We start from the raw sequence: 25,300 nt of genomic DNA on the forward strand, positions 1-25,300 counted from the left end.
CTACCTGACAAGTCTCTTTGTGTCCCTAGTGGAAAGGTAGAGGGGCAAGTGTTGATTTGGGCACAGGTGCTGTGTGTGCACAGAGGGTTGGTGGTGACGGGCGAGCACGTGTGCCCACGTTTGGGGCTCTCTCAATCTTGCATGTGTAGGTCTACGCTTCTGCCCTTTGTGTTCGTTTCCATGTGTGGTTTTGTATCAGCTGTGTGTGCAAATGTGATCCCATTACATAAGCTATATGCACCACACCCACACAGAGCAGTGAATGACGACTCTGGGCTGAAACCGAAGCGTTCCCAGGCCAGGGGCTTTTGAGCTGCACCACAGAGAGACTCGTCGGGGATTGCATGCGCTCCTCCTATTATCTGGTTTGTTTTTGGTTTCCATGAGCTGTCTTGATGAGCAACCCTCTTCTCCGGTCACCTGACCTTACACCATCTTGTCCAGGCGTGGATACGACCGGATCAAAGCGCATCTGACTCTCTGCGGCACACATGACCTCTAAGCACTTCATCGACACGTTGTATTGTCATATACAGGGGGTGTTTAAATTATGACCCGTCACATGTCCATCACCAAGACAATGCCCGCACTGCATTTCCACGGGGGCTCAACCTAGCTACTGTACCACAAATATAGCTCCTGGGCCTGGTTCAGTGTTTTCGGGTGAGTGGGGCCAGAAGGGCTGTCAGGCTGCCAAAGGCCTGGGAAGCTTGGCAGCACTCAGGGCACCTATCTCAGCAGTTAGAGATGGGTGGTATCTCGGCGCGCCGCCGGGTCTCGTGTGACGGCTGCTCCTGTATATTCCCAGCATTGGATAAAAGGCACAGAGTTGTCCAGCTGTCACCTCGGGTCAACGCAGAGAGTTAGCTATAGCTAGCAGGCCAGTGCCCCCCCCCCCCCCCCCCCTTACTCTACCCTACCCCCCCACCAAAACATCTAGCATTCAGCTAGCATCAGCTGCTAACAGCCACCGTTCCCCTTGGCAAGGGGAGCGGAGCTAAATATAGACGCCGTGTTTTTAGCCATGGTGACTCCAGTTAAAGTGCAGAGACGGTTGGGGGGGGACAATAGCGGAAAGCTCTGGCCTAGTGACAAAGGGCCGGGGACGGCCCAGGGACGGCCCAGGGACGGCCCAGGGACGGCCCAGACCTCTCCTCACCTCTCCTCACTCGGGTTCCTTTCAGTCCGTCATTGAGCACAGAAGGGTGACTGGCCAAATCCTTATCCAGGGCCTTTATTCCCCCAGTGGCTGTCTCCCCTTGACCCCCTTCTTTCTCCTCACTATTCTCCATCTGACACACTCTTCCATCGACTACTACCCCCGCTGCCTCCTCCTGCTCCTCCTCCTCTGCCACCTCCTCCTTTTAAAAGATTCTCTGGGAAATAGAGGTGTTGAATCCTTGACTTTTACGGAAGCCAGCCAGAGGGTTTTGCCGGATACGGCTTGAGGAGCCAGAGGACGAGAGCGGCTAGGAGTAAAGCCGGAGCTGTCTTTTATGACTCCCTTCCATTCCTCCTCCCTCGCCTGAAGTCAAGCCCAGAGAGAGAGAGAGAGAGTGAGGGAGCGAGAGTTTGAGAGAGAGAGAGAGAGTGAGGGAGCGAGAGTTTGAGAGAGAGAGAGAGAGAGTGAGTGAGTGAGAAAGAGAGAGAAAGAGAGAGAGAGAGAGAGGAACAGCAGGGAGGGGTGGGGCTGGGGCTGAGCCTGAGTCCAGTGATGGCACTTGCATCCATTCAGTAGCTGGCAAGCGTGTGGTCAGCAAGAGCAGTCAGAGCCACCACTGAAGTGGACCATACAAAAGAAAAAGAGTTCGGTGGATATCCTTAAACTCTGAAGAGCGGGCCCTTTTTATCTCCAGGACTGCCCTTGGTTTGACTTCCACTGCCGAGACCAGGGGAGCACAGAACAGCAGGTAGGGGAACTTATTTACAAGTGGTTCACCGCAATGACAAGCCTGCCAGCTGGGTTTCTGTGTGTTATGGTAGGAATCAGCTGCGGATTATCATGTGCTTCCTTTGAAGCAAGGCTTATCAGCCGTTCTGCTTTCTTCAGAGAGCTGATGTCGGTTGTTAACAATATTCTATTCAACAGTGACTTTTTTTGACATTTATTTGTTGCACCTATGCTCTTACGAGCAAGCAACTTGGCACTCAGTGAATTAACCTTCTCTTCACTCTGATTAATTCAGTGTTCGATGCATTCAAATCATATGGCATTTTATTTAGATTTTGCATTGACTTACATGGCATAGACAAATGGCTGTTCCTTCTCTTGGCGAGGGGACGCATAAAGAACAAAGAGTGAAGTTCATTAATAAAACATCTCCGCACTGCCATTGAGGGGAGACGGTCAGCGGAGTCACAGTCAAGTTTTTTGTTGAACTTTGTGCGTAGGGAGAGCAGTTAATGAGTGTCCTGAACAGTGGGTGACAGTGAAAGATGGGGGTTCCTTAGCCAGACCTGAGGGGGATACTGCAACACAGTTCAACTGTATAATGGGATGGAGCACGTCACTATGAAAGTACACATACACACGTTCTGATGCTGCAGACCTTTAGAGCATTTGCACAGCACAGACACACAAACTCACACACACACACACACATACACACACACACACCCACACCCACACCCACACACACACACACACACACACACACACACACACACACACACACACACACACACAGGATACTAACTATGTGTTTACATCACGTCGCTGCCATCATTCACTCGTGTTAATCCACAAGGCGTGATAAAAGCGTAATAAAGCATAAACATAACAGATGCCAGATAACAGAGACAAAGCTTCCTCAACACGTGTTGCTACCATGTGACAAACAACACGTGACATTTGGTTGTTTCCAGAGACGGCAGAGTGCATCCAAAGCTTACAATTAAACTTCCACGAAAGTCGTGATATTTGCGCAGGTGTCAACAAACTCAAAAGCAAGAGCAAAATAAGTTGTACTCTCATCCAACTGAAATCAAAGCAATAGGATTTGAATGGGACCGATATATCATGAAGTCTATTGCTGGAGCCAAGCAGAGATATGGATGATTATCGCATCAACCACTTCCTTTCCTCGTTTCCTGCGGGGTTTCTTGGTATCGTTTGTTTATTCATTTTGGATTTGCTCTGTTGTTCTATTGTAGTGTTGAGTTCTTCTTTTTTTACATATCATCAGTAGTCTATGAACTGAAGCTCATTTGTTCACATTGGACCGACCCATCCACCCACGAGAGGGAGAGGGAAAGGGAGAGAGAGACGGAGAGAGAGAGAGAGAGAGAGAGAGAGAGAGAGAGAGAGAGAGAGAGAGAGAGAGAGAGAGAGAGAGAGAGAGAGAGAGAGAGAGAGAGGGAGGGAGGGAGGGAGGGATGGAGGGAGGGGGAGAGAGAGAGAGAGAGAGAGAGAGAGAGAGAGAGAGAGAGAGAGAGAGAGAGAGAGAGAGAGAGAGAGAGAGAGAGAGAGAGAGGCGTCTCTTTGTAAACATAAGCCAGACAGTTATCAGACAGACCCCACTAATCAACCAGTCAGGAGTAAATCAATGACAAAGCCAGGACCCAAACACACAGACACGCACAAACACACACGCACACACACACACACACACACACACACACACACACACACACACACACACACACACACACACACACACACACACACACACCACACACACACACACACACACACACACACACACACACACACACATACGCCAACCCTGTCTGTTTGCTAAAGGGGGTTGTTGTATGTGTATGCCACCAAGCATTTGGCTTACCTCATCACATTGTTTTGCCCTTACGTCACCTTGGTTATTTCTAATGCTCGGCAATGATAGGGAGACATACTTAGGGTATGAGATACCTTGGCCTTCAGCACCAGACTGAGATTAGGGAGTGAGATAGTCATAGCATTTAGCTGCTAGCTTTAACAGTTCCCGTTGGCTAATTGACAGGACAGCATAAAGTGTAAATTACTTTTCGCTAGATGTCAATGTGTTGATTTTAGGCTAATAGGACACTACGCTTTTTGCAGACAGCTTCCTGTCATGCTCGTGGTTTGAATAAATATACTCCCAGAAACATGTGTAGTCCTGCTGCTGACAATTACATAACATTTTGTGTTTAATATTGACCATATCAAACGAAACAAGAGTTTTAATGTATTTTATTGTTAGAAGGATAACAGCAATCGTGAGGATGTGTTAGCACAATTGTAACGGCCACCATGCTAGCTGTTTATCTTGCTGGCCTTTAGCATCGACACCATCACTTACACATTATCCACTCAACCCAACACCCTGACACTTTGTGTGTGTGTTTGTGTGTATGTGCGTGTGCGTGTGCGTGTGCGTGTGTGTTTGTGTGTGTGTGTGTGTGTGTGTGTGTGTGTGTGTGTGTGTGTGTGTGTGTGTGTGTGTGTGTGTGTGTGTGTGTGTGTGTGTGTGTGTGTGTGTGACATCATGGGGACAGGGGGGGGGGTGGATGTGTGTATCTTTTAAAGGATGGATGCCAACATATTTGTGTGTGGAGGCGTGTGCATGTGCCTCTGTATTCTCGATAGCACATTTCTCTGAACTGCAGCTGTGCCACGAACGGTTTGCATGATTTATGTGATGTATTTGCTCATTCGTGCAATGTGTCAACAATCAGGTGTTTACAACCAATCTAATTTGCAATAGCCCAGTCAGTACATAGAAATGATTGGACACCTATGGCAGTAGGTGTAAGGCTAGTGTTGACGGTGGTCGTGTCTACTTCAATTTTTATCACACTGGTGGGAATCTGCAACAGCTGCCACTGACGATGTACTGGTGCTGGTATATAGGAGCCATGCTCGTGAATGACAAAAATGCAGTTCTGACACTTTTAGTGATTTTGCACAACAGTGGCACTCGTATCTCATGTTCCCTTGGTTTAAAAATACATTTGAAGATTCTCCATAGCAACTCCCAATGTGTGTGCAATATGTCAAAGCACGCCTTCTCACTGAAAATATACTGGGTACATTATATATATATATATATATATATATATATATATATATATATATATATATATATATATATATATATATATATATATACACATATACACACACACACAATCTGTACGTTTGCATTCCCTTTAATCGAACCTCATCTTTCTTGAAAACGTGAGAATCTGTGATCACCGGCAGAACTCCTCCGGTATTCTGTCTCTTTCCCACTCTTTTCCCTCTCCTCTATTCCCGCTCACCCTCTGCCTGGACATCTGGGGGAAGTGACATCATCATTAGTCTTCCAGATAAAGGGGGTGTGATGACAGCCAGACGAAAACGGTTCTCCTCCTCAGTGATGTGGACAACCTTTGGGGAAGGGGAAGGGCCGGTCGGGGAGGGAGTGTTCAGCCCCACATGTCACAACACCACAGAGAATAACGCTTGCATGTCACATCGCAGCTTTCCCTACTTCCTAAAACACATTATAGAACGATACATCAAGCAAACGTGCTGCGATTCCTCCCTAAATAAAATATAACATACCCAAGCATGACATGAGCGTCATGTGAATACGTGGCCACTGGGAATCCCAAACAGGGACACTTAAGACAAATAGTAACCCCCCATAACCTTAGACTGTATTTGAGTCTGCATCATCCATATGACTGATGGCTGGCTATTCATAGACATTGAGGGAATTGATCTCTGAACGCTGCTGGAGAAGATCTGGAGCATAGAAGGGTGGGCAATGGGTCTATTTCAGCCTCGAGACACCCTGACTTGGTATGCCTCCATGCGGTCCAACGCCGTTGCCATGGGAATAAGTGCGTATTTTCCGAGCGCGACTGACGATATGTGGGGTCACAAAAGAAGGGTTGATTTCGGCCTCAGGCTACTTACGCACAGCTCGGACCACCTCGGATGAACGTATGTCTGATGGATCGCAGTCATGCCTTTCTGAATGGCCTCCTGTGTTAGTGGTTGCTATACACTACATGCCTGATGTATGATGCCATGCGTATCTACGACCCTGGCAACCACAATGTCGGTTATTATGTCACTGACTCGCAATGCGGTCAGCCATGTTGTAAACGTACAGTTTACGACATACAGCGGTTTTGCGATGTCAGGCAATGTCAGGCAATGTCAAGGCCGGGTCAGGTTCGTGAAATCCAAATCGGTTCGTGGTTTGCGGTTGCATAAAGGCTGGCTTATACAGCCTTGTTAAAAAAGAAAAAAAAGTGTAAAAAGTAATTATAATGTCATGGGGCATCACAAGGATCGAGACCGAAGGCTCTAAAATAATCCAGGGGGCAAGCTGTGAAACAAAGTTATAGTTTGTTAGAGTTGTTTTTCCTTTAAGGATATTGATACGCAGCAGGACATTGAGATGCTGTTCATAACATGCGGATCGCCCGTAACTGCTGAGGCTTCTGGGAGCTTCCGTCCGATTGGTGGATTAAACATTGGTATTCCAGTAACGTGTGCATGAAACCCGCAACCTCTTCTGACATTTCACTCCACGGAGTGTGTAGTGAAGTGCTTATTACAGTTTTTCTTCTCACAGTCCTTACACTATTGGATATTAATAGAGGCCACACATTGTAGATACTTGAATTGACTGTACGAGGAGAAACCATTACTTAAATATGAACCAGGTGCCATAGATGGCACCCGGTTAATATAGTCCTTTGGTTTTCATGTATTCAATGCAATATCATAATTGTAACCATCTGAGCATAATCATCAACATTTCACCGCCCTCTACTTTATCTTTATTTTCCTGGGAATGCATGGACGCATGTACTACTTAACGTCTAACAATCACTGATTGTCTGGGCTTTTGATTGTGTTTGATGACTTGATCGTCCCCAAAGGAGTTACCCTGAGACCTGTTGTCCTTTTTCCCAGGCAACAGTGCTACAACTCGTTCCCCCGGCAACAGGGAACACAAGGCTCTGTTCTATTCTGATTGTGTGCAGAGTGCGGACACATCTCAGACACAGCTTGAGGCTTCGCGTTGTCCTCCAGGGCTCCCCTCGCAGGCCCACTGCATTTTATCAGTGTCCTGCAGCCAAACAAGATGTCCAAGTCCCCCACTCCTTATTAAGTCACTAAGTTCAACTCCTGGTGCGGTGTGAGACCGAATAAACCCACACTCCATCACGGCGAACGCATGTTTCAGTTTGATAGGTTCAAGCAGTCTAAATTCACCGAGATTGGATCTCTGTGGTGCTGGACCTTTCGGTCGCAGGGGAATAACAAGACATGCACAGGCTGTGAGTGTGAAAGGTTATTTTAGGTGAAGTGTTTGAAGTGTGTAAAAGTAAGGTGTGAACACTGCAGTGGATGCGTCATATTGGATTGCATTGGTGCCCGGTCTATGGCAGCAGGCAGTGTGCTTGTGCTTGCTTTTCAGTTCGTATTACCTTTTAGGTTTTACATTCTGAAGTTTGAGTTCTGATTGTATGCTTAGACTGTGTGTCACTTTGGGTTAAATGACACACGTAGCCCCTAAATGACTAAATGTAAATGACAGGGTATGGGGAAATCTTGACATTTTAAATGTTAACAGTCTATTACGCTTCATCCATCAATTCTTGTGAACTAATTCAATTCCAAACTGAAAGGCATGCGCTGCCATTCAAAGGAATTTCCTGACTTGCTGACGAATTACAAAAAAACGAGTGTGCCCTTTTTTTGACCTTGCCAGAGTGGCACATGTTCTTCACAACCTATAAATACCATTGTGTGTGACAACTGGACCGAGCTGCAAAGGGACTGGCCTTGCCCAAAGCTATAGGGAGGGGGGTCCACATTTATAATGGGGCCTCACAGGCTTTAGGGCCCCACTTTCATGTTGAAGGGAACTGCTCTATTTTTGATGTTGGACGAATCAGTGACATACTATACATAGTTCAGATTGCACAAGTGTGTGTGAGCGTGTGTGAGTTTGTGTTTGAGAGAGGGAAAGAGTGTGTGTGTGTGTGTGTGTGTGTGTGTGTGTGTGTGTGTGTGTGTGTGTGTGTGTGTGTGTGTGTGCGTGTGCGTGTGTGTGTGTTTGTGTCAGTGTGTTTGTGTCTGATCTAACTCTGTCAGTTAGATCTAGATACAGGGAACCGAGGCTGGCAGGGAATTTCAGTCTTTGGGAATGCTGCATGTCAAACTGGAATGCAGGCCACGTGCCTTTGGAATTTCCATTTGGTGCTTGCAGTGACCGGACGGTTCAGACGATAAATAAGAAGCCAAAAGGACACAATGACAGAATACCATTCTCATGGTTGCTCTACGAACTACAAAGAGATATTTGGAATGTTATCACTAATGAGAGGAGTCCCGAAAGGAAAACGATGTGAAAATAAACATGTGATAAGAGCAATTGACTGTACATTCACACTCCACTTCAAAGTGGGGTCTTGTGTGTTCACAGAGATATTGCTGGTGGAGGAGTACAGGTGGTGACCATCATCATGAGTGCGTCACTGACATCATTGTACCCAGATTGGCTGTTCCTTCAACAGAGTGATAGGGGAGTAGGGCCTTACAACTGCCAAGATGTGGAGAGTGGCTTCAGTGATCTGACCAATAGATCTCCAGGGGCCGGCAATGGGGTGTCTCTAACTTATGGCTCAACGTCAACCCGCTGTTCAACATAAATACTCATTTACATCCGAGGACTTCAAGGTAATGACTTCCATAAGGAAACTGATCCAATCCACGGTCCAGATGAGAAGAGACCTATTTCCTTTTTAAGCTTTTAACTTCAAATGACAAATAATTCCGTACATTGAAAGTAAAGATGTCTTGAGTAAAATTATATAGATGTACAAAAACTGCCATGGATTTATCGAACCATCAAATGTAACCGAAACTGCCCAGACAGATGCTGCCCACTCGGTTGAAGTCAGTGTCTGTGGGCTTTGCGAGTCCGAAAAACCAGGCAGTAAAGCCAATAAAGTAAAGTTTGATCGCTTGACGACCTCGACCCAGATAACTATAAATAACCCAGCGACCGGTTGCATTTCATCGCCCTAAATCATCTTTCATTTCCAAGGCACCCCGGAGCGTTTCGTCTTCTTTATCCCCAACTATCTGGTGCATGATTGAGTGAGCTTCTTAAGCAGAGTAGCAGCTGGGGGGTTCTACCTCTGGCTCCACGGGCCACCACTGACGGACAGAAGGAGAGGAGCAGTCGGGGTCGAACTCTATCCAAGGTGCCACTGAATCCTCCTAGGCGATTCAAACCCAACGACCTTCCCCCCGGCCCCCACCAGATAGCTTTGTTGGTTGCATTTTTGTCTTGGGTTTGACAATACAAGAGATTCGACCCCTTGCCTTATCTCGGGCCTCTTTTATGTGCCTTCCTTTTGTTGTTGCTGTTGTTTGTTGTTTCACTGGAAAAAAACCAGAGGGAATTCAAAGAGAATAGTTATCGGGGGTCATTAGGAGTAGTCGTGCTGCTTTAAGTCTCTGCGCTCAACAGACCACAGCGGCTGCAGTAAGATAAATGTGCTGTTTGGTGAGAACTGGACCCGTGACCAGAGCGCCTGCCCATCCCTTGTATCTCGCACATAGAAGGAACCCCCCCTCCTCCCCGTCCCTCGGGACCGCTTTCTTTATAATGGACATCTTGTTTGAATAACGTTGCAAAGTCGATGTGCAGGATTCCTTGTTGCCTGCGGCCCTCTTAGTGGCCCTCTGTGGCACGTTTCCCACTGGGATGGTACCCGATTCACAAGTCCTGCGTTGCATTTGTGTGTGTGTGTGGTCTGTGTGTGGGTCTGTGTTTGTGTGTTCCAAAGCGATTACTCAATGATAGAATTATTGCCTATTTATGTGTGTGTAGGTGTGCTAGCATATACAAAGCACATGCATCCCGGTTTCATATTCTCTCTCTCTACCTCCCTCGCTGTTCAAAGGTGTGTGCGTGCGTGTGCATGCGCGTGTGCGTATGTGTGTGTGTGTGTGTGTGTGTGTGTGTGTGTGTGTGTGTGTGTTTGTGTGCGTGTGCGTCTACATGCGATAGTTTGATGACCGCACTCAAGATGTCTCCGGTGTGAAGCGAGGGAGAGGGGTCAACAGGGCGGTGTGGGACTGATGGGATTTAAGAGGTTTGTGTGTGTGTGTGTGTGTGTGTGTGTGTGTGTGTGTGTGTGTGTGTGTGTGTGTGTGTGTGTGTGTGTGTGTGTGTGTGTGTGCGCACACGCATGCATATAGTATAGATGCACTCATGGTCCCAATGTATGGTTATTTGCATGTGTGTTTGTGTGGGTGCATGTTGGTGTGTGTGTGTGTGTGAGTTTGCGTCGGATTAATTGCATTTCTGTGCTGGTGTGCGAGCGTGCGTGTATTGCATGCGTGTGTTCGGGTGTGTGCTCAGGAGAAAATGCATGACATAGTTTGACGAGCCCACTCTAGGCGTCTCAGAACGTGAATCAAGGGGTGGGGGATTGCTATGACATCACCGGTGGGGAGATGTGTTGCTGATGGGAGGTTGGGGGGGGGGGGGGGGGGGGGGGGGGGGGGGGTGAGTTAATACAATATCTGTTTGTCATTAAAGTCAGTTGTTCTTTTTTTTCCCTCCACCGCCTGTCAAACAGAACACAGTTCAAGGTCCCTTCCTTTTACAAGTGTTAATACTGTCATAGTTTCTCTAACACACAAAAGCGCACATACACATCCCTTAATTAAAAAGGTATGCCTCAAACTCTACGAGATAAGATAAGAACTTTATCCCAGACCTGTCTTCACGCCCTTCACAGTTAAGAAAGTTATTAAAAACAGTTATCATGATGTTGTGAAACCTCATTTGTGATATCAAAACAATGTGTCATATGGTGTGAAAGCTTTTCAGATTTGATAGCGGTACATTTTCTTCATGGAAGAGAATGATTTAAAAGCAAGCACTGTTTTCATCTAAGATTCATCTCTCCACATGAGATATGCCACCAAACTAGGGTGTGACTGAAACACACAGCAGTCAAACAGAATGTGGCTATGTACACACAAACACACACGCACACGCACACACACACACACACACACACACACATTTTATTAATTTGCATCAGCTCAGCTCTTATCTATGCATGAACTAGTATCTTAGAAGTTAAATCATTTGCTGGACAGCTGCTCAGATATGAAGCTATGTGAAGCCAAAGCCGTACAACCTACAATGCATTCCTCTCATTAAGTCCTAGCTTAGTTGTCTCCTTGTCTGTGTCTCAAGTTCTTCACCTGTTTTTGGACTTTGTTCAAGGTAAACATGTTGGAAAAAGCTCAAGTCTCTAAAGAATATTAAGTGAACTAGGAAATAAACATGTTCCAAAAATGTCCTTTATCTTTCCATCTCACCTCACTAAATGTCTCTCACTACTTTTATCTTACTACGTCCATCCTCGTCTAACTGATATGAACTGAATAGCCCAAACAACCAAGCTAAGAAACATTGATAATGGCAATAAAGGGTAAGATGGGTAAGAGATCCCATGGGACGGTTCCATACCAAGATGGTAATGTTAAGCGAAGACTTTAATGATGGAGGACAGTACCGACAACAATATATTAGTATCTTGTGATCACTATTCCATGTGTATTACCCCAGCATGCATGTTTACCTTTGTAATAACATGTATCCTTTTGTTCTGGGTTCCCTCAGGTTCCTTGGTGTTCCTCAAGGAAGAACATGAGGTCCAAGAGCAACGGGGTGGAGGGGCCGGCCAAAGGCGTCCTCGGTGTGCCCCAAGGAGACCGCGACATCCACCCCCAACAGGTAGTGACTCTCCCCATCAAGAGCCTCAACCAGGTCAAACCTCAACCAAAAGACGAGACACACCAAAAAGCGGCGGTCATCACAGAGGAGATAGAGGAGATAGAGGAGCAGGAGGAGGAGGAGATGAAGAAGAAGAAGATATCCGTGGATTCCGAAGATGACGTTGGGGATCAGAGAGAGGGCCTGATGGGGCTTTCTAAAGGAGACCTGCTCAAACTGCTGGGCATCATGGAGGGAGAGGTTCAGGTGAGGTCACCAGGAATGCATGAGCTTTAAAGGAGTTGTGTCTGTGCTCATGTTGCATCTCTCACAGGTCGCATTGTGTCAGGGAGCATTTCACATGCTGCCATCCGCCGCAAGCATATCTCGAGTGAGTCAAATCCAATGAGCTCTATTGGCTTATGTTACCACTTTAGATGATTTACTTTATGGGAAAACAGAGAAAACCTGGTAGATTAGGAGTTTATTTCACAATATTATCTTTATTACATTTCTTTTTTAGGATTTGACCCTAGGCTATTGGACCTTTCGGGTGAATGACTTACCAAAAAGAGTAACATTTCAACCGTTAACATTTCTACACAGTACGTCTTCAAGCTGCTATTAACGGCTTACTGCTAACAACTGCAGCGTTGATATTAAAAAGGCCTCTGGTATGGTGTGTTGGTATGATGTTATGCTGTGTATGAAAAAACTCGTTTTTTCCTTGCCTCGAATTTAATTGCACTATAGCCCTACCTTGTGGTTGAAAACGGTAATGACATATACAAAACGTATTATTTCAAGTATTGCATACTTATAAATAAATACATAAAGATCTATAAATATATAGATAAATATTGATGCATAACATTTACGCAGCACATCTATGTGTGTTCATACAGCTTTAGGTACACTATATATAACATAACCCCCCTGTTGTGTTATATACATCATCTTATCAACGTATCTCTACATCTTCTGTGCTCTAATCAATGAGCCTTGTGCTTTTAGGCCCGTGAAGACATCATCCGCATCATGAAGTCCAAGCAGGCCCGTCCCGAAGGACTGGAGTCCCACTACGGCTCCCCGGAGCCTGGCTCGGCCCTGCAGGCCCTGCAGAGGGATGGCCTGATCTCCGGGTCCAAGGGCCCTCCGAACCAGGAACCCTACCAGAAGCCCCTGGTTGAGGTCAGTGTTTTGGTGAATGTCTAGAAAAGCGCTGTAAAGTGACACATTTGTTTGTCTATCGTGTCAATGTTTTATCGATGTGTCAGGAAATGGTGTAGTGTTGGATTCAGGTGAGGTTAAGGTTTAGCCTTCCATACCTCACCTTCTGAACTGTTCATATTTATGTGTGTATCTGCATGCATGCGCGTGCGTGTGTATCTACATGCATTTGTGTGCGTGAATGTGAGTGTGTGTGTGTGTGTGTGTGTGTGTGTGCGTGCGTGCGTGCGTGCGTTTACAAGAGTACTTTTATTTGTGCACGTGTTTGTCCCAATTTTTGTCCCCATAAGTCTGTCTGTCTGCTTGTGCGTCTATCCATTTGTTTGCGCATTGCTTGTCAATGTGTGTGTCGATACCTGCGGTACCTGCATGTTTCGGGCTTGTACATTGAAATGAATCATGGGACTTTTGGTTGGCGCTACTCTGCCATTTGTGGTGACTCGAAAGAGAGAGTTGTAGTGATGGAGAATCCTAACTAAATGTAAATATACTTTGACCTAGACTAGTCACAGCCAAAATTTGTATTTTGTATTCATTTCAATCTTTTGATCAGAATACCACCACAACCAAAAACCATGTTGTGCCATCTCGATGTCCAAGCCCTAGATACATCAGGAAAAAGAAACGCCCCACCCCTCGCTAGCATGTGAAAAAGTACCCGCCCGCTCCCCACTGTGCGTTGACTGTGATCCCTGGGCCGGTGTCGGTCAGCTGGAGAGGCTGCAGGAGAAGCACAGGGAGACGTACCGTCGCATGCTGGGGCAGCTGCTGCTGGCAGAGAAGAGCCACCGCCGCACCGTGCAGGAGCTGGACCTGGAGAAGCACAAGCACGGGGACTACATGAACAAGAGTGACGAGTTCACCAACCTGCTGGAGCAGGAGAGGGAGAGGTGGGCAGCCGGGCGCAGTCCGTCTTCATCTGTGGAGCACATTGAATTGACGCTCACGCACACGCACACACGCACAGGGAACCTCAGAAAATATTTATTAAACCAATAAACAAGGTTAATGCAATCGGGGGAGGGGGGGAAGCAGTATGATTTGAGAAATGGTTGCAATTCGATGAATACATGTGAAGGAATACAGAGAGCTGCTTGATTTAAAAAAACAAAACATTGCAATCTGTCGCTAGAGAAAGAAAGAGATGGAAAGAGGTAATCACGAGGTTGAATGAAGAGCTGGGGGACATGGAGGACGAGTGAGGGCAAGATAAAGGCAGGAGAGAAAAAAGAGAGAGAGAGAGAGAGAGAGAGAGAGAGAGAGAGAGAGAGAGAGAGAGAGAGAGAGAGAGAGAGAGAGAGAGAGAGAGAGAGAGAGAGGAGCACGAGAGGTTCAGGGCCAATGGATGTTGAAAAGAAATCCATGTTTGAAAGTGACCTTGAGGCAGTCAACGACAGTATACAGGACCATCAGTCCCCAGGGCCTCACAGAAACCATGGCCATTACAGACGGGATGTGGCCTTACATGCACACGGCCTGGTCAGAAAGATAAAACCGAAAGGTTCATGGACAGAGAGAGAGAGAGAAGGCACGGATCCTCAAATCCCAAATGACCTACGCTCATTAAACAATCAAAGATTCAGAGGGTTTGATCCCAAAAGCAGAGACATAAACACAATAGCATGGTGGTTGTATGTGGATTCACAAGGATCACTGAAAGGTAAATTTTCCTTCTTATGCATGTAAAATGTTGTAATTTGGCAGATTTGAAACAACAACAGTGAGAATAATCAAAGCAGCAATTCGGTTTGGGTTCCCGGCAGGAAATACAACAGCAAACCATCATAGTCAGACAAATAGAACATGCTCTGATTTAGCATTTGCTAGCATCAATGCTCGCCAAGAGAAAACTTAAAGGATGCTTTCAGATGGAAGCGTCAATCCCACGGTGCTTTAGCCAATAACAGTCCTCTTATTTAACACAAGGATTTGACTTATCTGTACAATAACTTTAGAGCCTTTGTACCGCGTGTGTGCACGGATGTGTGTGTGTGTGTGTGTGTGTGTGTGTGTGTGTGTGTGTGTGTGTGTGTGTGTGTGTGTGTGTGTGTGTGTGTGTGTGTGTGTGTGTGTGTGTGTGTGTGTGTGTGTGTGTCCATGGGTGCTGGACAGGCAGTGTGCTTGTATCTCGAATGTAATCCATACAGTCAGTCATCTGCAGTGCGGACCTGTGGGCTGGCGCTACGCATCCTGCAGCATTTCATCCACTGTCAAAACTTCAAATAGTCCGACCCCCAGTGGACCTGCACTCACACTCAATGTCTCTCCATAGCCCTCCTTGTCCCTCTCTCTCTCTCTTTCCCTCTCTTCAGCTCCTAGCAGAGGACACAGGAAGCAGGCTGTGGACGCTAAATCACTGTCACAAGAATGGAGAGGCCATCAGAGGCTATAAGAGAGAGAAAGAGAGAGTTCAGAGAGAAAGAGCTTGTCTTGGTTCATGGCTGTACTTTTCTGGCCCGTTTCCCAGACAGCGAGAGTTTATTTTCAGTTTACTTTAACATGCCGAGGCGAGAGAATGTGAATACTTCATATTCGAGCCAGTGTAATTTTCATATTCAAGTTTATATTCTAAAAAGCAATCACACCATTTAAAAAACGATCGCAAATCTGGCTTCAGGGCATTTTATATGTAGGCAGAGAAATGTTGCTTAATTAGAAATGTTGGATACAAAAACATTTTGAAATGCATCCAATTGTAGTTTAACTTGCTTAGGTTTAACAGCTGAGTGCGTTTCCACTGATCTTAAACTTGAGGAATGTTTAACCCCCAGCAAAAAGCCACCGTGCCTGTATTTGCAATTTCTGTTGAGTAGCTTGAAAGGAAATCCCATCTACACATTTGCGTGAATAAACTAATAGTTCATAGTGCCTTGCCTACCTTGATGGGACATATTTGCAGACGGGCCCTAAGGTCACCAATGCCTTAACTTCTCTTAAGGCCCTGAGCCATCAGATAGCTGTAGTAGCCAGCGACACACACCCGAGTTAGACTCACACAAACATGTACTTGTTACGAAACCGAGTCGAGAGTTCATAGTGTAAAAAAGGAGTGATACTAAACTCACCCTGCCTTTGCTGGCCTATACTGTGGCACCTGATCCCTTAGGCTCTGAGTTGGCGGATCAGGTGGCAGGATCAAGGTGATTTGTGTTCGGTGCCAGGTGGTTTCCAGCTGGGCGTGCTAACAGGGCGCCCTCGCTCACCCTGCTAAGGGGAGATGGGAGGGGACCACATGTTAATGCTGGCTGCTTTTCACTCCGTGGCCATCGGAGTCCGCCACATTCCCTACGGCTAGCAGTTGCTTACAGGGACACTTATTAATTCCAGCTCTGCTACCATAAACCTTTGTTTACTGTATTTTGATCCGCCCAAAATAGACCAGAGGGTGTAGATATTAACTGTAGGCGAGATATGATGAACGAATGAACGGATGAATGGGTGGATGGATGTGGGAGGGTGGATTGGTGAGATTGTTCGATAGATGTATGGACAGATGGATATAAAAATGGATGGATTGATGTCTTCATTCTCAGTTCTGCCCTCAGAACTTATCACTCACACTTGTCACTTCGGATGAAACGTGGACCAATCCAATAACGTGTCTGCCACGGTGTGGGCACACCGCTTGTTTGGACCCGTGGCTAGGAGCTAGCCACGGGTGTGAGACGGAGGCATCTCCTCATCTCTGGCACCTTATTATCAGGATCAGCCGACGCCCTGGGGCCCTGGGGCCCTGTAGCGGCGATAGTGTGAGCGAAAGAGAGGCAAAGGTGCCGTGCTAAACATGTGTAAGAATGTGAGTGATAATAATGGGCGCCGATGAGGGGATTTTCCCCGACTCTCAGCCGTCAGCCATCCACGGAGCAATTTGGATGTCAGGTGGTGAACATATAAAGGAGGAGAAATATCTGCCGTTCCTGAGGATGGTTAATGTTTTTTTTAAGAGTCACGCACATTGGAACCCCCCCCCCCCCCCCCCCCTACACACACACACTCCCGGTATTGTTGCATTGAGTGCAGAATGGTCTGTTAATAGAAGCTGTATCGAAAATATGATGTGAAAACAAAAGTTACAATCAGGTGAGTGTTTCCTGTCTCTTTCCCAATCATATTGACAGAAAAGCACACACTCTGGCAGAAGGTCATGCACATGCTGTAAACAAAGCTTCAATAACTCCGTTTTACTCTGCCCTCAACCACGTACCGCCATATACCAGCTTACGTCTGATTTCCTTCTTTTAGCAGCACATCAATCTCTCGGTGCTATACACTACCGCTGGGGCTCGCTCTCTCGCTAAGCGACTAATGTTTTACGCCCGTCGAGAGTCGTTATTACGGTGGAACACCTTGTTTTGACAGCTCTTTGGCAGGCCGTTTCTGCTTCAATCTTCGGTCTCCCGAAACAGACGGGCCAGTGCGGCTCGGAGCGCATTCCAGCGGGGAGCTGGGGGTGAGTGAGGTGCTGTCCCACCAGGAATATGATGCGTTTTTCTTCTCGCCATTTTCTTCCCCCCTTCTACAGATCGCACCTGTGTTTGTGCTCATGACGTGCACGCATTTAAGTACCCCGATGACAACATAGTGTAAACGGAAAACAAGAAGCCATTCCACCAAGCAACCTTACTGGACTTTATACATTGATAGTCGATTAGAATGCAATTTTTTATAAATTATAATAACGCATCACCATTTGCTTACATCACAGCTAATTCTTCTACATGCTAGGCTCCACCTAGGTCACTTTTACTGGGCTCCTGAGGTGGTGATGTTGGAAACCAGTTTGTTATACGGTTTGCAGACAATGACAGATGACCTGGTGCTCCATGTAGGAGATGTCCCTGAGTGTGTGTGGTGACGGCTGGTTTAACCTGTGCAAATTGATGACTCAATGTGCAACAGGTGTGCAGCCTCACCCAGCCCCAGAGTCCAATCAGACTCGGCCAGGTGAGGCTGCTTCCACCAGCCACCATCCACACACACGCTCAACATATGACATCACTGTTGCTCCTAAACACTCATTCAAAGTGAAGGTCTCAGAAGGTAAAGATCAACATTCAACCTCAAGGTAAGAAATCGGCACAAATTGTCACACACAAACGCCTAAGCGCACGCACACACACACACACAAAACGGTGTGCGTAATTTGAGACGGCCAAATGCTAAGGTGTCACTGACTTGCGGCAGTGGAAGCGTAGAACGTGGACGTGCCGTTTTCTCGACATCTGCTTGTCTCCTCAGTAGCGGAGCCAGGCTCCCCTGTCTGCTACTTGGCAGGAGAGGAGCCAGGTGCCATGCGTGATATGAATGCATACGTGCACCGCGTTAATGGGCCTTTATTAACGATTTAGGATGTAGGATCTCCAATGCACTGCATAAGAAGAGCGGTGCCACAGCTATGTTTTAATAACCTGTAGGTCAAATCAATCAATGGAATAGTCCATTCACGTGTGTGTGTGTGTGTGTGTGTGTGTGTGTGTGTGTGTGTGTGTGTGTGTGTGTGTGTGTGTGTGTGTGTGTGTGTGTGTGTGTCACGCTCTTCTCTCTTTCATGGGTAACTACACTAACCACCGGGCTGTACTACGTGTGTTTAGCGAACACATTGAAACACCTCCTCCCCCCCCCCCCCATGTTCAATGTTCACAGCGGTCATTTAGACTTTTCACACAGCACCTCATTGAAGCGATTGTACATTCTGTCCTCCTCTGGTCTTCCACCCCTCCCAGGAGAGACCTGGCCCATCCGCAGTCTCTGGATTTCTCATTATCTGTGTGTGTGTGTGTGTGTAGACCAGCGCTCCTTGCCATTAGGTGGAATTATGCTGTCATTTTGGTGTGTGTGTGTGTGTGTGTGTGTGTGTGTGTGTGTGTGTATGTATATATATATATATATATATATATATATATATATATATATATATATATATATATATAGAGCTCTGGCACGTATATGCCAGAGCTCTTATGCCTGAAAAATTACTTTTGGGACTTTGTTAATGTATACTTTGTTATTGTATATCCAATTTTTATATAAATAGGAGGTTGGACTTTCTTCAAACCAACACTGAATTTACACAAAGAATGTTTATGAGTACACTCGAGTACAAAATATAGCTCTAAAGTGGGAAAACCTTTTAATTGAATTACTCCAACCCTTGTGTAAGTGACAAAAGATGAATAACAGGAGTTAATTTAGGGGTAGACTTGCTGAACGCCGCCCCCCCCCCCCCCCCCCACACACACACACTCCCTCCCTCCCTCCCTCCCTGCTTTGGCAAGGGACCCACCCCCTGCAAAGAGTCCTGCTTCCAACCAATCGTAACCTCCTTTATATTCACATGCATACAGACACACACATTCATGCACTCTAGTCTATCACTTAGAAGTGAGGTGCTGCTCCTGTGCATGGGCTCACCTGTGTTCGTCCTGATGACAAGAAGGGAGTGTGGGCCTATGTGGCTGTGGAGAGAGGGAGGCCCCCTGTCAGCTGACACTCACCATCACCGGACTTTAAACAATGGCTTAAAAATGATCACGTGTTCCTGCTAGAGTTAACATCGGAGGTGAGTTACATACGCTGCCTGTCCTAGGCCGCTAAATAGTGTTGCTGGCGATTACATATTTTGAAGACGGTTGGGGAACTTTTTGAGGCTATTTGGCCTGCAGAAGCCCTAAGTTTTCTATGTATGGGTGAAACGTATGTTGGATTCTTATGCCTCTTTTATTTTAACAAAAGGAAATGCTGTGATTCGTTGTTCTCGTGCTGGGGTGGCACACAAAGACTGAGCATCTTCTTTGCATTCCTTGTGCTTTGCATGTAATTTGACTGTGAATGAATTGTTAATGGACATGAGCAGCATAGAAAGAGGCTCAGAGAAAGGGAGCGCTCTCGGTCAGAGGGCTTTGGGAAACGTTCTCGTGAGGCTTGTGTTCTTAAGCTCTCATCCAACGGTAAAAAGGGGAAGGATATCGCAGTATCAAGTGTTTGACCGCTGCACTTCAGTTTGTGTCCTGATGCTCGGGTCATAGCATCACAACATAAAGTCTAAGTATTTGATTTTATTGCTTATATTTTCAAATTTTAGCTTTCTTTAACTGCTTTGTTTGTTCTGTTTGTTTACTCTACAAATACACTATTCATTAACTGGGTATTTTTCAATCAGGTAGATGATAGAATCATATATTTCTATAAGGTCTGGAGTGTGTGTGTGGATAATGGCTGGTCATCAACTGATAAAACTTGGTGAATCGTATCAACTTCCACAATAAATCGTTGTTCCAACGTCACCATTCTGTCCATATCGGGAGGAGCCCAGTTAAAGTCACCTAGGTGCCAGGATTGTTAGACTAGCGCCCATTGTGGGTCCTCTCCAAACCACTAAGGACATAGGATGGTGATGTGGGAAAACATCACCATCATAGAAGTTAATTGAAAATGATATGAGCTGGTGCTCCATGTTGCCATGCAAATCTCTCTCAGTGTATGTGATGATGGCTGGTTTAACCAGTGCACACTGATTGCTCAATGCACAACAGGTGTGCAGCCTCACCCAGCCACGGAGTCCCTTCAGTCAGACTCGGGCCAGGTGAGGCTGTTTCAACCAGCAATCATCCATACCACTCCACAAGGTAATCTTTGTCATACATTTAGAACATTTACAATCATCGGACAATATACATATCTTGAGAAGAGATTATTGAATAGTTAAGTGACTTTTAAGAGAAAAACCCTAACCCTAACATGCACTTTAGATTAACTTTACATTTCATGATATGATCAAGACCCACAAAGATGCCTACTTTTAAAGATTAATGTCATCCCAAGCTAATCCAGGATGCCTCTTTCTTTTTCTTCTATTTAATTCCTTTCTAGATTGAAGAAGTTACTCGAGAACGAGAAAGCTTACCAGGCCAAGAAGGAGAGGGAGCACTCCAAGCGACTGGCCAAGGTGCGCGAGGAGCTGGTGAAGCTAAAGTCCTTTGCCCTGATGCTGGTGGATGAGCGGCAACTTCACCTGGAGCAGATGGACAAACACGGACAGCACGTCCAGGAGCTAGGCCTGCAGCTGCAGCAGCGGGAACAGGCCCTCGGTGAAGCCGGCACCCGTGCCCAGGAGGACAGCCAAAGGGCGGTGGGTCTGGACACCGAGCTCCGGGAGAAATCATCCACGTTCACCCAGCAGCATGAGGAGATGAGCGCCAAGCTGGCCGACCAGGAGGCCCAGAACCGCCAGCTCGACGCCAAACTTTCAGGTCTTGTGCACCAGGTGGCGGAGCTTGAGGAGAGCAACAAGACGCTGAAGAAATCGGAGGATGAGCTGCAGGAGCTGAGAGAGAAGATCGGCAAAGGCGAGTGTGGAAACTCCACGCTGATCACTGAGCTCGAGAACCTGCGGAAGCGGGTGCTGGAGATGGAGGGTAAGGATGAGGAGATCACCAAGACTGAGAGTCAGTGTAAAGAGCTGAGGAAGAGGTTCCAGGACGAGGACAGCAAGAGCAAAGTCCTCCGGCTGGAGGTGGAGAAGCTCCAGAAGAGAATGGTGGAACTAGAGAGGCTGGAGGGTGCGTTCAGCATCAGCAAGACTGAATGTACCCAGTTGAATACTGCACTGGAAAGGGAAAAGGGGCTGACGAAGGAGCTGTCGGATGAGCTGGTAGCTCTGCGGATTCGAATGAAAGAGGTTGAGTCTTCCGAGTTGCGGCTAGAAAAGTCTGAACTGAGCCTCAAAGATGACCTGAGTAAACTGAAGTCGTTGACAGTTGCTTTGATGGATGAAAGAAAGAATCTAATGGATAGGATGAAGTCCGAGGAGAAGAAAAAGGAGGATTTAGGCAATATGTTCAAAATTGAACAGAGAAAGGTTACGGAGGTCACTGAAAGACTAATAGATGAGAGCAAAAAGTTCCTGAAGTTAAAATCTGAAATGGGGAACAAAGTAGAAACTCTAACCAGTGAGAATAGAGAGTTGAGCACCAAAATATTGAATGAATTGGATACAAATAAAGACCTAAACTGCAAGATCAACCAACTGAAAAAGAGGTTAGATGGGTTGGACCCAGCAGAAAAGTCACCGCTTAAAAACATAGGAAGATGTGAACTGGGTAGAGGATCTGGCTCTGCCATAGCAGATGACAACAAATTAATGGAACTGACCTTTGAAATTGAACAGCTGAAGAAACGCCTCAAACAACTCGAGGTGGTAGAGGGCGACTTGATCAAGACGGAGGATCAGTGCGACCTCTTAGAGAAAAAGTTCCTCACCGAACAAGACAAGGCTAACATCCTCTCCCGGCAGATTGAAGAAATGAGGAGTCAGATAGCACGGAACAAAGCTATAGAGAAAGGAGAGGAGGATTGTCCCAGAGAAGATCTCCAACAATGCTGTAAGCGAGAGGAGGCCATGACCAAAGACCTCCAAGCTGACGTTGTGGCTCTCAAGGAGAAGATCCATGAGCTCATGAACAAAGAAGACCAGCTGTCTCAGCTCCAGCTAGATTACTCAGTGCTGCAGCAAAGGTTCTTGGAAGAAGAGGAGAAAGCCAAGAACATGAGCATCGAGGTCATTCACCTGACCAAAGAGCTGGACGTGACTAAACGACAAAGCCGAGCCTTAAGGCCCAGCATGAATGGGAGGAGGATGATGGACATCGCTATGACTTCGACGGCAGTGCAGACGGACGTATTGCCCATGGATACGGCAGAGGAGGATTGCCCAGCTGTTTTCATCAGGAAGTCGGTCCAAGAAGAGAATCATATCATGAACAACTTCAGACAGAAGTGTCTCAAGAAGTCATCTGAAAAGCTAAGTGCCCTTGAACGCAGCCCTTCATCCACCAGTGACATGGGTGTAAAGAAGTCTTGGATCCCATGGATGAGGAAAAAGGAGACGGCCCCGTCAGGGAACAGCCTAGAAAAGCCATTGCACGTCAATGGAGACGCTTTGCCCACTGAACTGACAATGATCCAGAAACAAGGACAGCCAGTGCACATCCGGGTGACGCCCGATCACCAGAACAGCACGGCGACCTTGGAGATCAGCAGCCCCACGGGTGACAGCTTCTTCTCCAGCTCTGTCCCACTCAGCCCCAACTCGTCTCACCCCAAGTCTAAAATCACAATCATTCCCACCCACTCTGCATCCAACCAGAGGGTGAAGTCTTTCACTGGGATCCGAGGCCCAGAGAGAGCAAAGTCCCCGGTCACAATCACGACAATATCCAGGGCCAAGTCCCCCGATGGCGGCAGGGTCTGCTCCGCCGCATCGGGGAGGCCCTTGTCACCGATCTCCATCACGACGGTGAGCACGGCTGTCGTACCCGACCACTCGGCCTCTCCGGAACCCCAGGAGATGACCATGGGCCGTGCCGTGTTCAAGGTCACGCCAGAAAAGCAGATGGTCCCGGTGGCCATCAGGAAGTGCCACACTAACCTCATCACCACCAGTGAAGACAGCAAGATACACATCCACCTAGGTAACAGCGCCGGCCCCAAAATGGTCGTCAGACCCGTGGTGGAGGGCAAAGAGATGACCTTGTCCACCGGGACAGTTTTGCGTTCGCCGCGTCAAATCACCACCACCAGCACCACCACGGCCAGGGCCACCGCCATCAAGGCCAGCAATAGTATAACCATCACTCCCGTGTCATCAAGCAGTCGGCCTTCACAAAGCATGGTAATGTGCCTTTAGTGAAAGAAATGGATTTAATTCAAGGGTATCTATCAAATGTGTGTATTTGTGACAACTGTATGCCCCATGATGCTTTAAAAAAAAAAAAGTAAGCACATGTAAAGACCTGAGATGCAAATTGCTGATAGAAAATACAAATTATGACCTTGTTGACTGGAGAGACACAGTGATGCATATCTTCGAGACATATTTTCTTCTCTGTTGAATGGACTATTGTAGGTGTATGGAGGCCCCATTCTAGTGTGGGTCTAACTGAAGTTTTTTTGTAGCAAAGACGGACAGCGTGGCGAGAGATGCCATTAAACAGCAGAGCTCTCACACTGGCTTGCTGGCATAATATAACAATAAGTCAAATGTACCTTTTGTTTACTTCTTCTATTCACAAATGGTCTCACGGTGCTTGCTGGCCTCACTGACACAAAACAGCCTTGGAGTGACTTGACACCAAACAACTGATAGTGAATGGCTGAAACAGAGACTTGAACACATATTCACATTTCTCACATGGTACTTGTTACTAGTGAAGTTTAAAGTGTTTTGAATTGTCTCACACACTCACACGCAATACATACATACATACATACATACATACATACATACATACATACTGTACATACATACATTTAATGTGTTTTTCACCCTTTAATTGATTTGATCCCATCTTCTTTCTTTCCACTCTTGCAATAGACCGGGCATGAAGCCCAAACCACTCGTACTGGGCTGACCCGGATCCCCATGTCCAAGAACCTGAAGACGGGGAAGACGGTGCTGGGCATGTCCGGTGGAGTGAGGCTAGAGAGTCAGTCCGTGAGGATAGAGGTGAAGAAGTCCACGGTGAACAGTGGTGCCCTTCAAAATGGAGGAAAGGCCTAAGTAGAAGAGATCGATGGTGATGGGTCTGTAATGTAAAGTGCTGAGTCAGTGTGAGCTACTAAACCATAGCTTTTGAGTGGCCCCTGTGATGTACATGCAAAACATGGTGCTGCATAGAGTTACAGGCAATTTGTAGCACAAGAAACACTCACAGCTGTTTCCTCAAACAACTTAAGGACTCACGGAACCGTTGTACTTCAAATAATGACACATTTTTAAATAGGTGCCAATGTATTAGTGTTTGTGTTCATATTTATTTCTGAAATGTAGATGGAAAAACAATGTCTGATATCCACAGTGTGATTGTAGTTTGAGTGAAATGTCAGGGTTTTCTATTGCAACATATGCATCAGTTGACTCACAAGTGTTTTTACATTCTAAATATATTTTGTAAATGTTTTACTAGAATATTGTATTGTACATGTAAGTAACGCTTTCTTTATATCTAAAGGATTTTGTAATAAAAGGTAATATAAATCAAAGACTTTATATGGATAATCAGATGCGTCCAATTTATGTTGTGTATGTATTTGTGTATTTTTGTTTCCTCCTGAAAATTAAATATTGAGAAATGTTAAGGGTAGTGTCTACTATTTTAGTGAATCCACTTCAATTGGGGAAGTTACTTTTCTTTATCATGAATACTAAAATTAGAAGTATTAGTAGTATCATTATCATTATCTATTATTATTGCTAAATTATAACTTCTTACTTAGGGCTTATTGTTATTAGCCTATGAAGACACGCCCCATCCGTCTCTAGATTACTAGCCATGTGA

General features: G+C 46.3%; 1 protein-coding gene and 1 long non-coding RNA gene across 4 annotated transcripts; one reads left to right on the forward strand and one right to left on the reverse strand.

Moving 5' to 3' along the window:
* Positions 1-1,717: 1,717 nt before the first annotated feature.
* On the forward strand, positions 1,718-25,100 carry LOC115543749 (filamin-A-interacting protein 1). 3 transcript variants are annotated; one of them, XM_030356270.1, is made up of 6 exons: positions 1,718-1,910; positions 11,643-12,002; positions 12,750-12,926; positions 13,677-13,855; positions 20,835-23,634; positions 24,337-25,100. In XM_030356270.1, exons 2-6 carry the CDS (start codon positions 11,670-11,672, stop codon positions 24,520-24,522), a joined length of 3,675 nt encoding a protein of 1,224 aa, XP_030212130.1. In that variant the 5' UTR covers positions 1,718-1,910; positions 11,643-11,669; the 3' UTR covers positions 24,523-25,100. The 3 variants fall into 3 exon arrangements, with proteins under 3 accessions (XP_030212130.1, XP_030212131.1, XP_030212132.1); XM_030356271.1 differs by lacking the exons at positions 1,718-1,910; positions 11,643-12,002; positions 12,750-12,926; positions 13,677-13,855 and adding an exon at positions 16,964-18,030; XM_030356272.1 differs by lacking the exons at positions 1,718-1,910; positions 11,643-12,002; positions 12,750-12,926; positions 13,677-13,855 and adding an exon at positions 19,297-20,590.
* On the reverse strand, positions 12,203-16,275 carry LOC115543751 (uncharacterized). The gene is made up of 3 exons (XR_003976756.1): positions 15,844-16,275; positions 13,713-13,778; positions 12,203-12,917 (listed from the first exon to the last, which is right to left on the reverse strand). It is a non-coding gene; the product is annotated as an uncharacterized LOC115543751 (long non-coding RNA).
* Positions 25,101-25,300: the final 200 nt, after the last annotated feature.

The sequence above is a fragment of the Gadus morhua genome, chromosome 5 (assembly GCF_902167405.1).
Source record: "Gadus morhua chromosome 5, gadMor3.0, whole genome shotgun sequence".
Classification (NCBI taxonomy): domain Eukaryota; kingdom Metazoa; phylum Chordata; class Actinopteri; order Gadiformes; family Gadidae; genus Gadus; species Gadus morhua.

Bases quoted from the DNA above. Each gene is read 5' to 3' on its own strand.
- LOC115543749 (XM_030356270.1), top strand. From the start codon at position 11,670: ATGAGGTCCAAGAGCAACGGGGTGGAGGGGCCGGCCAAAGGCGTCCTC. The intron at 12,927-13,676 runs GTCAGTGTTTTG...GGTGTCGGTCAG, and splicing joins ACCAGAAGCCCCTGGTTGAG to CTGGAGAGGCTGCAGGAGAA. The intron at 13,856-20,834 runs GTGGGCAGCCGG...ATTCCTTTCTAG, and splicing joins CTGGAGCAGGAGAGGGAGAG to ATTGAAGAAGTTACTCGAGA.